At 41.2% G+C, this 14,489-nt stretch overlaps 1 protein-coding gene across 3 annotated transcripts in view; it reads right to left on the reverse strand.

Annotated features, from left to right (window-relative positions):
* Positions 1-11,716, reverse strand: part of FBN2 (fibrillin 2) — a 118,070-nt gene extending 106,354 nt beyond the window's left edge. For 2 of the 3 annotated variants that reach the window (XM_042033624.1, XM_042033623.1), the window contains exons 1-5: positions 11,347-11,716; positions 10,469-10,551; positions 7,050-7,148; positions 6,443-6,538; positions 3,970-4,065 (exon numbers count right to left, since the gene is read on the reverse strand). In XM_042033624.1, the coding sequence (XP_041889558.1) occupies positions 3,970-4,065; positions 6,443-6,538; positions 7,050-7,148; positions 10,469-10,551; positions 11,347-11,585 (613 nt within the window). In that variant the 5' untranslated portion in view covers positions 11,586-11,716. The remainder of the gene's footprint in view (positions 1-3,969; positions 4,066-6,442; positions 6,539-7,049; positions 7,149-10,468; positions 10,552-11,346) is intronic. The other variant, XM_042033625.1, reaches the window with a different exon arrangement.
* Between the last annotated feature and the right edge of the window lie 2,773 nt (positions 11,717-14,489).

Consider the following 14,489-nt stretch of genomic DNA (forward strand, 5'->3'; position numbering starts at 1 on the left):
AGTCTCACAGAATGGTTTGGGTTGGAAGGGATCCTAAAGGTCAGCTCGTTCCAATCCCCTGTAATAGGCAGGGACAACTTCCACTATCCCAGGTTGCTCCAAGCCCCAGTGTCCAACCTGGCCTTGGACACTTCCAGGGATCCAGGGGCAGCCACAGCTTCTCTAGACAACCTCTGCCAGGAATTCATCTCCCTCAAAGGGAAGAATTTCTTCCCAGTATCTCATATCTAATCCTGCCTTGTGTCAGTTTAAAGCCATCACCCCTTATCCTATCCCTACCTGCCCTTGTAATCCCTCTCCAGATCTGTTGTAGGCCCCCTTTAGCTATTGGAAACCTGCTATTCAAATACTGTATTTCCTTATTTTTCCCTGTTTCTTACCTGTCAAAGCTTGATAGCTTTACCTGAAATCCTCTTCCCTCTTCAAAAGGATGCTCTTCCTAAGCTACAAATTTCTACTCATTCCAAACCCTTTTGCTTCCATTATGAGCCACTTAACTACAGGGTAAGAACTCGTCTTTCTCCCTCTATATGGGATGAAGGCAAACTTAGATCAGTGACAAGATTTGCCTTTCCCACTTCCTCCTCCCTTTAACCCGTGATAAAGAAGGAAGAAAACATCCCTGCATTTCCACAGCTTCATATCTCTAAAGATTATTAATTTTAAAAAATGCACAGGCCATGAGCACTAATACAAGTATCATTCAGAGTGTTGAGAAACCAGAGGAATTGGTCATGCTAGAAAAAAAAGTTGTTCTTATGTGTACAACTAAGAATGAGGCCTCTTATTCTGTTGCTTTTTCTTTTTTCTAGTCTTTTCACTGGGAAAACTTAACTGCAGAAATTTCAACCTTCCCCCCCCCCCCCCCCCCCTTAAAAACACCACACAAAAAGCTTGGATCTTGTGTGCTTACAAATCAAAGACAAGCAGCTGACCAAAGACCAGGTTTGACGGGAAGTATAAGAGGTCAGTGTACATATCAGAAAAAGCAGGAGCTCCCAAACAGGTGTTGCTCTCTTTTTAGCCCAGCAGAAAGCCTCAAGTTAAATACTCTAATCATGCCAGTCATTATTTACTGCTCAGCCTCCTGTCTGCAGCCCGGAAATTAGTCTGCTCAGAGCCCAGATAGCTGAAAAAACAGCCACATTTTATCATACAGCTTGGGCTGGGAGGCCAAGCTGAAGGAAAGCTACAGATGTTCTATATTAGGAAGAAAATACCTAATTTTAAAGAACTTAAATTACAGAACAATAAAAAGTGTGCATTTAAAACACAATGATGTAAAAAAAATAACAAAACAACATCTCTTATAACTTTGATGTAATTTGCAAGGGAAGTTCCCATATCCTTAAACTATACAATTTTACTTAAATAGTTATGAACTGCTGCTAAATTCAGTCTAAAATTAAACCACCGAGACACTTCTTGCTGTAAAATACTACAGGCAACTATGGTAACCAATAGATGAAGACATCACTGCACCCTGCTATTTATTGGAAAGCATAAACTATCACATTAAGAGCATAAATTACAAATTACTATCAAACTAAAGAAGGCATTTAAGGCAGCTCTTACAGTATTTTCATGTACTCCACCTCATGTAAAGCATAAACAAAATTAGCTCTTAGATACTTTTTATAGTCCTTATGAAGATATACTATAGGAGTCATCTTTCTTTAACTGAATAACAGTAAAATAAATTAGTAACTTCTTTATTTGAAGATGAGAAAGTCTATGCAACACCAAGATCAGGCAAAATTGTACTTTTCCCTGTCAAAGTTGTAAAAGCATACTATATTACATTAAATACATTAAATAGTTATTATATATGCAATTATGTATGCTAGATATATGCTGTATTTTATTGACAGTGACAGAAGCAAATTTGGCTTGCTACATCCAATTTCAAGCAATAAAATGTAGATCTTTAATTGAAATAACTCAATTTTCAAATGCCCACTTAACACAGATGAAGTCTTGCAGAACAAGAGCACTCTACAGAAAACTGAAAATCTAAGACTTTCAAGGGCAGCTGGGAAATATGGATGTCAAAACACTGATGGTTAAATTCTTGTACAGGGCTTTAGTTCTGCAGCTAAAAACTTCACAATGAATGGTAAGAAAGAAAACCAAAACCCTTTTATCATCATAAAAGTTAAGCTGCAACACCCACATGTGCTAGAATCTTTTAAACTTTGAAGGTCAAACTATCTAAAGTATAAAAATCATTACTAAAAACTCTGAGCCATCATCACAGCTGGAGTCTGTCATATGCATTAACAAGATTCAACAGCCCTGAATCTAGTCAGAAAACAGAAGCAAATCTTAACTAGGAATGATTTATTTTATCTGGGACAAAAAGCAAGCTTACCAAGTTGTCTGACAAGAAATAAAAAGCAAGTCTGAATGCAATCAACTAAATTAAAAAAAAAAAAAAAAGAAAGAAAGAATTTTGATTATTGCAATTCTATCATGCCATAGTTCAGCTGTTTCTATAATCCATCTTGGACACATAGCCCAGATTGCAGAATTTGTGATTAAGATCCATCAGAAGTGAGTCTCAAACTATAAATTAACCTAACATTGTCCAATCCCTTGAAAATCCATTCTAAACAGAGAGACTTAGTAGTCTCTGATTTTCGACAGGTATACATTCTGAATAGGCATATCTCTGAATGGATATAAAATGGCTGTAAGTATTAAAATTTTTTTCTTCATATTTCTCCACTAACCAAACTATATAGGATCTGAGTCCTTGTGCTTGCTTCATAAGGAGCAACTACAGAGAATGGGGTAAACAGAAAACTGTAAATCAGGTTTTAAGAATGAAAACAACAACCAGCTAGAGACAAACAAACTGATCCTTTATATTCATCTCATGCTTGTGATACCTAGTGGGTATATAAAATATCCTGGAATAGCAAATAGAAACTCCTGCTTTGTCAGTGTTTGGGTTTTTATTTCCTTTACCTCTGTGAAAATTATTTCCATTTCACAGTTAACAAATGTAAAAAAAAAAAAAAAAAAAAAAAACATAGAAAAAGGTGCAAGATATTGCCCCAATTTATACAAAGCTCTGAGCATTTTAGAGCTGAATTCGAAAAAGGGAGTTCCACAGGATTCCCTTTGGCAGCCATTTCTAAGCACAGGAATGACAAGGAGGTGTGTGGGCTGTCTCAGGGTGAGTGCAGCATTAACCACAGGGATGTGGTCCTGAACCTCCCTTTGGCACTTCAGGTACTGCATCAGAGTATTGTGTCCAGTCCTGGACTCCCAACACATGAAAATGATGGGCACGCTGGACAAAGTCCATAGGAGAGCCACCAAATATGCCAGGGACAGAGAAAACTTGCTCTTTGTGGAGGAACCTGAGTTCATCCAGCCTTAAGGAGTTTTTTTTAAGGTTTCAAGGGGACTTTACTGCTGTTTATAACCATCTGTTCAGCAGATTTCTAAGTTAAGCCATCTCTAAGATGCATTCTGGAATAAGAATGGGCTTAGGAACTGATTCCTGTACTATAGTAATTGGTTATTTTTTCAGTCCTTCTCTGACTTGCTCCTAACTAACCAGAGCAAATTACTTCCCAAGTTCCTCTCACGAAAGAGGTATTATACAGAAAAAAAATCCTTCAGTCGTCTAGACTTACACAATCCTAACACCACCAGTAATTTTGCTGGATTGTTATTTCACGGAGCTGAAAGCAAAAGACAGCTAATCTTTTAACTATCATATGAACAAAATATGCAACCTAAATTAGCTGAAATTCCTACCAATTAGGCTTCACACTTGTCAATTTTTAATGCATCTGCCAAACAAAAAAAAAGGAAGACACTTTCTAAAATTACAAAAAATAATTGGCTTACTGAAAGTTTACTGGCTCAGCCAAAAATCTACACAGCATAAAACATGTGCACACAGCATTTTTTGTATACAACTACTCACAGTTTCCCTACTTAAATTTCTTTTACCTCTTTGGCACTGAGGGCCAGTGAAGCCGTAGACACAAGCACAGCGATTGGGTCCAACACACCGTCCTCCATTCTGACAGCCACTTTCACAGAGAGCTTCAATTAACAAAAAACAAACAAACAAAAAGTTTTAAAATGTCATGGCGGTGATATTTCCAAGATTAATATATGCAGCATTTAAAAAAATATTTGTTTTTCTCCCACTGCTCTAAGCCTTTCTAGGCCTGAAGATGAAGCTGATCTCTCTCCTACCATCTCCATCAGGAAGGGCTGTGCAAATCAAATTCCATTAATACCTGCTGATGCTAACTGCAAACAGCTGCTTAGCACAGATTCAGCACAGATTAATAGCAGATGTTTAACCTCAGTATATTTTAATCTGCTGTGCAGCTTTAGTCACTAATCATAAGAACTTATATCCCTCACTGAAGTTAGCTATCTATCAAACCTCAACTATTTTCACAGGGGTTTTGGGCATATTAAGTTGTGTCATTCAGTCACAAGAGCAACAAACCTTTCAGGAAGAGAAAGGGGCCCAAGAGACAGATAATCATCTCTCAGAGTTGGTACTGCTGGAAGAAGGAGTGATATTTAGAGGCAAGGGAAAATAATTACCCACTTAACTCATCTTTTAAGTACCTGGAAAAACAATGTTTCTTTAAAGATTCCAACAAAAATTAAAATTTTTGTGGGGAGGGAGGAAGCTGGGGGATGAAAGGGTTATAAATCCACAGTATATTTATATGAAGAAGATACTTCATTGTCATGGGACTTCAGAGCACCCACTCATACTCTTTACCAATAGTCTGAATCAAGAACAAAGCTTTCTGCCAAACCACTGAATTGTCTCATTGCAAAAGGAAGACAGTTCTTCAGAGAGGCTGCAAAACACCTTAAAAGAGTGCCTTAACTAACTAATTTTATCTATTTTCAAGCTCATTGCTTCAAAATTGTCCAAAATTAGCCCATGATCCAAATCAAAGCATTACAGCTTACAGCACAGTCACAAAACCTCTAAAACTTTAAATTTTTTGGTCTAGAAGTCCTTAGGCTGCCTTCCTACATGTCTCCTCAGTTTGAATGTGGCATTTGTAACACATTTAAATATCCAAAAGAATATTAGCAAAAGAACCTCAGAAACCTAGAGAAGGTAATCATTTCAAACTGGAAAAAGGTACACATGCCTCCTGTATCATACTGGGGAGCATAAAATATATTGCTTTGTGGAAATGTGATAAAGCCTTACTTCTTACCAAGAACCAGCAAACAGAATTACCTTTTACTGAGAATGCACACATAAAATGAAGATATTTTCCTGCATGTGTTACATCACTGAATTAATGGACAATAACACTTCAGCAAGACAATTAATTTAATTACATACAATTAAATTTTTCTAAATAGAAATAAAAACATATTTACATTGTTACAACTCTCTAGAAGACAGATATTCAATCTTGCTTGAAATTGTAACTCTCCTATACACTGAAACCAATCTCCAGAGTTTGTTCAGATTTTTCTGGATTGCTTCAGGGTCACCACTTGAAAATGCAATCATCTTTTCACCTGTTCACCGGAAATTTGCCTCATCTCAGAGCATTCAGGTGCTGACCCAATACTTTAACAAAAGCAGGAAGGGACCAGCAACTCTTAATAGCAAATTTCATCGACTAGGGTCACAGTTTAGGATTACAACTATTTGCTAAAATTTTAGAGAGTTTTATCCAGTTAAAGCAAGAACAAGACTGTTTTTCAGCATTTACAAAAATGACTAAGGCAAAAAAAATTATCTTCCACAATATTCAGTCTGTCTGGTCTTTGCATAGCTGCCCTCTGTTTGTCTCTAGTTCTTTCAGACTACTTTATGCAATTAATTTCTCTGCTAATTAGTAGTCAGCTGGCCTCAGAGTACGCTTTGAGTCTTTCTTCATCCCTGCAGCCTTTAGGGACTTCTACTGTTTGCTAAATGTCTACAGCTTGTAAACACTGTGCTGTTACAGGTAAAGCTAGGCAAATAATTGACTTTCTAGCTTGTCTGCCAACCCAAGAAGGCATCCAATAGCTTGAACCATATTTAATTCTTTTTTCCTTAGACAACTAGAAAACAGAAAACGTGCTTCAACCCAGCAGTGAGACTATTGTTCTGAGGTAGAGAAAACTTTGTTAAAGAGAATGAAAATTAGTGAACATCTGGTATGAAGAGTGGGATGTATAGTGATGTTGCTCCCCAAGGGTTTTCCAAAACTGCTTGGTGAATCCGATCTGTAATTTGAATTTTAGAGAATACAAATGCACTTGGTGCACAAACTGACTGCCAGCTAAACGCCATACGCCAAACTCAGCATTTCTTTCAGGTGTTTCACTGCTTTTCAGAAAACTGGCTGCTTCACCTTCCTCCTCTAAGTAAAGGAAGAGGTTCAGCTGGCAGAACTCCCGTGGCTTTGCTTTGAAAAGGGACAGAGCAGTGACTTACGCTGCTCACAGTGGGCCCCAGAGAAGCCCTTCTGGCACTGGCACTGCTCGTCCACGCACGTCCCGCCATTCCTGCAGCTGATACTGCACTGCTGTGCTGCAGAGAGACACCCAAAATCAGCCAAAACCACACAATGGGCAGCAAACAGGCACAAAAGAATGAGTTGTTACGGTCTTTGAAATGGGATCTGAATTATGAGCTTTGTACCATATAGGCTATATATTTTAACTGTAGACTCATGGAGATGTTTTCTCGAGCTTTGCACGACTGCTATGTAGCAACTCAGAACTTTTCATTACATTGGAGACGGTACAATCTTAATTTCTTAACAAACTGGACTCAATGAAAATGTAAATACCACACACATTCATTTGTAAACTTCTTTTCTCTTTAAGCACATTTTATTTAAATTTGCCACACAGAATAAACAGGCACATGTGGTATAACAAATTTGATCAAGAACTTGAGATATTTTACTTAAGCATAATTTACATTTATGTATGCAGTAATGACAAGTTATTTTTAAAGAAGTTGGCATTTTTTCCACTGAAACTTAAAGAGAATGACTTTAAATGAAATCTCTAATGAAAACACAGTAAGTCCTTACCAGGTTTTGATCCACATGTAGGTGATATCTGCCCACTGGCACAAGTGCACATGTTAGGACGGGAACAAAATCCATCACCACAGCTATTTCTGCAAATTGCTGAGGAGCAACACAGAAAGACAGTGACAGGGATTAACAGCAACCTGAATCTTAAACTGCAACACTTGAAAACTCACTTCATTGGGACAGTTATTATATGTGCAAAGGTAATTTTAAGTTAAATAAAGCAAACTGAATTTTGGCATGATCAGTATCTCTTGAAAAATCTGAAGACAGTCAGAATCAAATCAAGCACATACTCAAACACTGATCTGACCACTGGAACCAGGTAATCAACTCATTCCCTAATTAGAAATACCAGCCAATTATGCAAGCAATGTAAAATTATTAAAAATAGGTCTTTTAGACCACAAGGCTTGTGGAAAACATTACCAACAGTCCAAGATTTGAAGGAATATAAACAATGCCAATTCATGCTATGGGCTTCACTCTTAAAATCACCATTTTAAAGGCATTTTAGGGTCTTTTTTTTTTTCCCCTAACATTATCCACTCTTTACCCAATGAAGTTTTGTGTGAAGTCAATGTCCAAATGCTGGACCTCGCAGATTTTGTGTTGTTTCCCTAATCATAGTTTTCTGTACACAGGTAGTCTCACACTTTTATTTAGAAACTAACCATAAAAACCCCAGGAAAGCCTGTCTACCCAATATGTGTGTGTCATGTGCCTGATGTTGTGCCATCCTCCTGATGTCCCAAAGTCCTTCCTTCCCTTCTCACTCACCATCCAGCACAGCTCCATTGCAAAAAGTAGTGACAGAACCACAAAAAAAGAGCTAAAAGGCTAAAGACAGATTCTAAAGCAGATCCAAATTAATACATCAAATTAATCTGCTCAACTAGCAAATAAATCAAAAGACAGCCTGAAGGAGTAAGAGCCACTATAGCACAATGCAGGAGGACTTCAAAAAGACACATATTGTGCAACAAACCACTTGTACAGCAAAAAAACCCCAAAACAAACAAAAAAACCTCCCCAAGAATCACAATTTCTTTGTAAATAAGCCTAGTTTTGTGAGAACCAAATAATCTGGCAGTACCTCTCCACTGAAGGACTACAATGGAACAAATATCTTCAGTACAACTCTTGCCAACACAACTCAAATGTAGATGTAGCATCATCTACATTTATCATTAAATTCCACTACAACTTTGCCTCAAATGTGAAGGCAGAAGAAGTGAAAGAGTTTGTGGGATTTTGCTATTCGAAGTAGAGACACACCATGGACTGACTTGAAATACTTTTCCATGAGCAGAAGTAAAAGTGAGAAATAGGACTTGGATTTAGAGCACTTGACAAGCACAGGAAACAGGGCTGTTTTCATATATTCCTGTTCCATCCATCTTTATACAACACAGGTTAATCTCCTGATAAAGAAAGGTTTCTATTTAGCTCATTTTGTTACTTTATTATCTGTTCAGGAGTAATTTTTTTACCAATTGAAAGCTGTAGACTTTCAGGCATATCCTAAATATACTTTCATCAGAACAGTTTATTCTACACAGCAAAAGAGTAAACCTAAGCAGACCTGTGGTTTTTAGATAAAAGTTCACTTTCAATCATAAATGTGCCACAGACCACCAACAACCACCATCACATCATCAACTGGAAACACTGTCAGGTCAGAATGGTTTCTTGTTGATCTACCACTGGCTCATAGATTTCTCCTCATAAAATAATACTTTAAGAACACCAGTTGCAATATGCATCAATTATAATCAGCACACCTACAAAAAGAAACCTGATAGCTTGTCCAGCATCCTGTGCAGGAGGTTCTGTCTAGATGAAGAACTCTAGCTAAAGGGAACATCATCTCAACAGGCATTAAATGTGACCACAGAAATGTATACACTTAAACATTCACCAAAAAGAAAGCAACAGAAAAGTGTCACAGACAATATTATAGATGGTCTGCCAAAATTATGCACCCTCTAAACATCTTAGAAAGCTGCAATTAGACTCCAATAAGTAAGCAGGAGCTAAAAAGTGTCCTTTGTGCACATAAATAAATACACCAAAGATTATTCTGGCTGTGGACAGACCCGAGACCAAGGTGTTTAAGAGGCACTGAGAGTCACAATTTAATGGTATCTTGTAAGGATTGCTGAAAGCCCCCAATAACATTTGAGCCAGACACATGGCTGAATCTGAAAAGCCTATCAACAGTGCAATAAGCAGCCTAAATCCTTCTTAAAGACTCTACTTTACATTAAGTAAGACAGTACTGAAAGAGTTTATGAATGTGAACAGAACATTTTGATGAAATCCTTTTATTCCACGGGGACATTGATAAAAGTATCTTCCTCTGAATGACACTGTTATCCTTTCCTGGGAAATTCTGGGTCAACTTTAGGTGAAAGTAAGTGATACACGGCACAGTTATCCCCAATATTAGCAAGACAAGTTTACTCATGTAAAACCAATAGATGTGAACAGGTGAGAGAGGTGTGGAATCCTAAAAAACAAAGCCACCAAAGGTCAAAAGTTTGGAAGACCTTGGCTTATCACCCTTTCCTTCCCTAGTTTCATCCTACATGTCGGCAGTTTATCAAATGGAGTATCACAAAAACCTCCACTGCTTACATAAAGAGCAGTGTGCTCTTGAACCTGAATTTTGAAGTTGAGCACACTTATTAACAAAACAGACAGTGACAGGGTAGAATGAGTGGAAACAAACTAAAAATTTAAGGTCTGAAGGAAGCATGTGTCTACTATCAGCTTTAATCTATGAGAAAGAAAATTAAACTTAATTTTCTATTTCATTGTAAACATCTCCTAAGACATCACCCCCAGTGAGCATATTCCCCACACACACAGCTTTTTTTCTTTTTTTTGCCATGCCATGTATGCCAAAAGTCACATTTGTCAGCACAGTACCTACCATGACCAGACAGTAGCCACGTCTACATGCCTGGCAGCTATTAACACACAACTAAAAATGACAGAGAAGAGAGATGTAAAGAAGCTTTCTGTTTGATTGTAATTCCAAGTTTCAGAGAACAAGATCTGATTTGCTTATATCAAGACCTTTGGCTTTTTTTTCCTCTGTTACTAGAGTTGAGTATTTGATTTGACAAAGTTTTTTTCCTTTTTCCTTCGTTGTCGTCAGTTTTCTCAAAAAACTAGGTGGTGACATGTCTCTTATAAACACACCAAGGCCATTGGGCAGCCCTTCAGTTACAAGGAATGTGGACATGTAAATCCATTATGGTTTTTTTTTTCCTTTTCTTATTTTTAAAAGTAAGGTGAAACACAGAACTGAATTGGCTTTTCTCATACTGAATGGATCAGTGACTCGTAGAAAAATATTTACTTTTATTGTTACCCCTTGAGCAGTAGAAGCTTGGAGTCACACTTACGAACAATGCACTGATTTCCTCCAGGAAGTGTCTTCCATCCAGGGCAACAGTAGGAACGAAATCTAGAGCCACACACATTTGGCCTGCGACACAGACAAAGCAGTAAATGTGTATGGGAAAATATGAACCACTCTAAAGAGAATTTAATGTTTTACATACACAGGTACAGGAAGAATCCAGCTGCATAAAACAAACAACAAAAAAGAGCATAGCAAAGTTGTCTACAAAAAAAAAAATCCTCCCCAAAGGAACAAAATCTTCCTCCAAGGCATTTTATTTTGGGTTAGTTCAACTGATTAGTATGAAGAGGAGAGATAAATGACGCAAGACCGGCCACTATTCATCCTTGTTGCAACAACTGAGGATATGGAAGGGATGAGTTTGATTCTGGATTCATACAAAGTCTGAGAAACCTTGCTATAAAAACGGGCTCCATGCTGTCATCTCACACAGGACAGAAGAGATCCCTGCTCATAAAGACACATAACCTCAAAAAAGCAAGAAGTCCCCAAAACATCAGAAGAAGAAAACCAGACTTTGCACCATTTCTTTGCAGAAGCCAAAAAAAAGTGAGTGTCAAAGTATCTCAGTATTGGAACGTGTTGGATCAAGGAGCCCAATGGGGTCAATTCGTTAGCTGTAACATAGCCCCACACAAATTCTGCTTTTAATTAAATCGCACTAATTAGGAGACCAGATTCCACAGGCAAGGACCAAACTCCCAGCTCAGCGAACCGTAAGTCCTCAGCCACACAAAGGGGCGGGAAGGGGAGCGGCTCCGGGGGCACACACGAAGACCACCGGCAAGGGGCTGTGGCTGGGGAGATGCCCGGGGGAGCGCACAGGCGGCGGGGAAGAGGTATCAGCCTTGTCCCTACCCTCGGAGCGCGTCCTGCTGTCCTCGCCGGCGGACCCGGCCGGCGGCGCTCCCGGCCCCGTCCTCCCGGTGCGCGGCGTCGGCGAAGGAGCCGCCCGCTCCTCCGGCAGCGCGGAGCGCCGGCGGATGCTGCTGCTGCTGCTGCTGTCTCCTGGCCGCTCCCTGCGCCCACAGCGCCAGGCAGCCCAGCCACAGCAAGAAGCAGCAGCGCTGCGCCCGGAGCCGCCGCCGCCTGCCCATCCTGCGACTATCCCGGCGGGAAGCGGGCGCGCAGCCGCGAAGGGGTGCGCCGGTCCCGCACCGCCGTCAGCGGGCACCGCTCGGCTCCTGGGCGCGGAGAGGCTTCAGCCGCGGAAACTCCGCCGTGTGTCCTTCCCAGCCTGCCCGGCCGCCGCCGCGCACACGGCGGTGCCAGCGGGGACCGGGCTCCACGTTGCTCACACCCGCAGCACACGCCCCTGAGCGGAGAGGGGGGGAACGGAGGGAAAAAAAACCCGAGGAGTTTGGGATTTTCCTCCCCGCCGCCGCAACAGGAAATCCAAGAGAACCACGCTGAATTTCCCCTGCAAAAATAAGAGCCAGACGATAATTAACCGCGCCTAAATAAACGTGCCGGCACAGAACGACAAGGGAGCAAAAAGCCCCTGCCCAGCGCCAGGGGCGGATTTACAGCGGGCTGGCGGAGCGGAGAGAGCCGGAGGAGGGGCCGGTGCCTCCGGGCCGGTGCGGGGATGGGGAGGGGGAGGAAGGGGGCGCACAGGCGGCGGGGGCCGGGAAGAGGGGATGGCAGGATAGGAGAGGAGGGAGAGGGAGGAGGGATGGGGACGGGAGGGGGAGGGGGCGGGGACGGGCGGCTGCTGGAGGGAGCGAGGGGTCTCGGGGAGCGACCGGTTCAGGTAGAGCTGGTTCCAAAAGGGGTTCTGTGACCGATAGGTAAAGCTTTTGTACAGGAAAGGCCTGGTAAAATCATGGCTCCGGCCTGTTACTTAGCCTAAGTAGAAGTGGACTGTGGGAGACTGAATGACTTAGCTAGAGTAGAGGAACTGAGACATGCTGAGTGAATGCCTTGTGCCCGCGCCGTGGTGTATGGTGGTTGGTTAAATCTGGTTTGTTGTGCCCTAAAACTATGTAAACTAACAACAGACTAACGGCATAAAAAGGCCGGATTTTTTGTAAATAAAGCTCCTCCTTTGCACCTGCCTGGGGACTCCTCGCTGCTCCATAGCGTTACAGGGTTCTGCGCATTCCTTCGGTTCCCCTGCTTGTCCCCAATCTCTGGGAACTGCGCCGTGGGATGGACACAAGCCCGTGCGGAGAGGCTTGGCAGCAAAAGCCCTCCCTGAGAAAGCACACAGGGCTGCCAACGAAGGTGCTGGTCCCGAGGAGGTGGCCCCGAGGAGAGGGGGCCGGACCCCCACACCTGCCCCGCCAGCGGGGTCTGGCACATGAACGCCGGGCAGAGTCGGGAGACCCGAGAGCTCCTTCCCGGCTCGTATCAGCTCAGCCTCGAGGGCTGGTGCTTTTGCCATCAAAAGCACCAAGAGCAGGGACGTGTGGTACTGGATTAGGTGGCACTGTCCTTCAGGAGTAGTTTTTTTAAGTTCACACCTGAAAGTTTTACTTGTTGTCCACCTGCTGTTTTTCCCTACATAACCATCTCAACAAAACCCCGGCTGAGGAAATTAGCTGCTTGCTTTTTAAGGCCAAGAGCATACATTTACCTACATGTGCCGAACAGTTAGCCACCAGTAAGAAGCAAACAAAAGCAATGGAAAAAAACACGTGGCCCTGCTGACAGTCCCTGAGTGCTGGCTGCTGGTCACTGCGATAACAACAGGACACAATCTGGTTTTGTCATCTGAGAAGATTTATCCCTTTGAACTACAGGTCTAGGGGTGAATACCTCACCAATACAGCCCATGGCATACTGTGGCAACCAGGAAACTTTCTTCTTTTTTGTCTTTTAAAACAAAACTGGAACATGTAACAGCTTCATTTAGCTCCATGCGCATATTATCTGTCACTTCTAACTCTGGGATGAGAAACAGGAGCCACATTTCGTTATCTCTGAAATAAAAGCCGCTAGCCAAGAGGTCATGAAGCCACTCTCTTGTTCAACTTACTGCCCTGCTTTGATGGTCCAGTGGCTTTAACAGAGGCTCCATTTACAGACCTATGTTCTGACAGATCAAAAGGTGATTTTGTTTAAATTTGTAAGGTTAGCAAAAGTAATTTTGCATGGGAGGATCTCAGTCTTTAAAGACCATGAGGAACGAAAAGTATTTTATGAAGGAACTAATTTATGAAGACAACTGGGTAGGAGAGCTCAGCAACCTCCTGATTGTAAGAGAGGTTTGGAATTTCTTCAAAACAGAAGCTGTTAAATCTGTCATGAATGAAATGCAGCTGAGAGCCAGGGAAAGAGAAGGATTCCATGCCACTTTGGGTGAATAGCTATCTCCAGAAAATGCAAAGAATAAGTAGATAGGACGCAAAGAATCAAAAGGAAAGAACTGATTTGAGATAAGATCAGGATCCTGGATATCAGGAAGCACAGGGATAAAGAAGCAATTTGCAGAAGTTAAACACAGCACATCTGGAAAAAGACACTTGAAAATATTTAAGGGGAAACAAACAAACAAACAATGAAACAAAAAACCAGCACCTCCCTCTCCCCCCCAAAAGGTTTGGCAATTACACAGCAAGGGTGGGCTAGAAATTAGGGAGTGGGAAAGTTATGGTTTAAAGCCAAGAGAGACATAATTTGAAACTGGAAATACTGAGCACAGTAACGAAAGCAAAGTCAGCAGCTACCAGTGATTTGTGAAGTGATTTGTAAGACTCAAGAGACCTCCTTGCACTCAAACCCGAAGAGGACTAGGGACCGCCTTGCTAAATTTCTGAAAGGAACTAGAACACAAAAACATAAAACATTCACGAGATTGGGTGAGATTGGGCAAGATGTCTTACTTGTGATAAATTTGGTCTCTGTAAACATGAATAGAAATTAATGCTTACCAGGAAAGCTGTCTTTGTTAGAATGGGGATCATAAATACTTTTTATGGGTAAAAAGGATCAGACATGATTTAAAATAATGATTATGTTCTAATCATTCATGTTAGAGCTGCATGTGTTCAATTTGG

This window comes from Corvus kubaryi, unplaced genomic scaffold, assembly GCF_017639235.1.
Source record: "Corvus kubaryi isolate FWS band 111438036 unplaced genomic scaffold, C.kubaryi_AGA036_p1.0 37357, whole genome shotgun sequence".
Classification (NCBI taxonomy): Eukaryota; Metazoa; Chordata; class Aves; order Passeriformes; family Corvidae; genus Corvus; species Corvus kubaryi.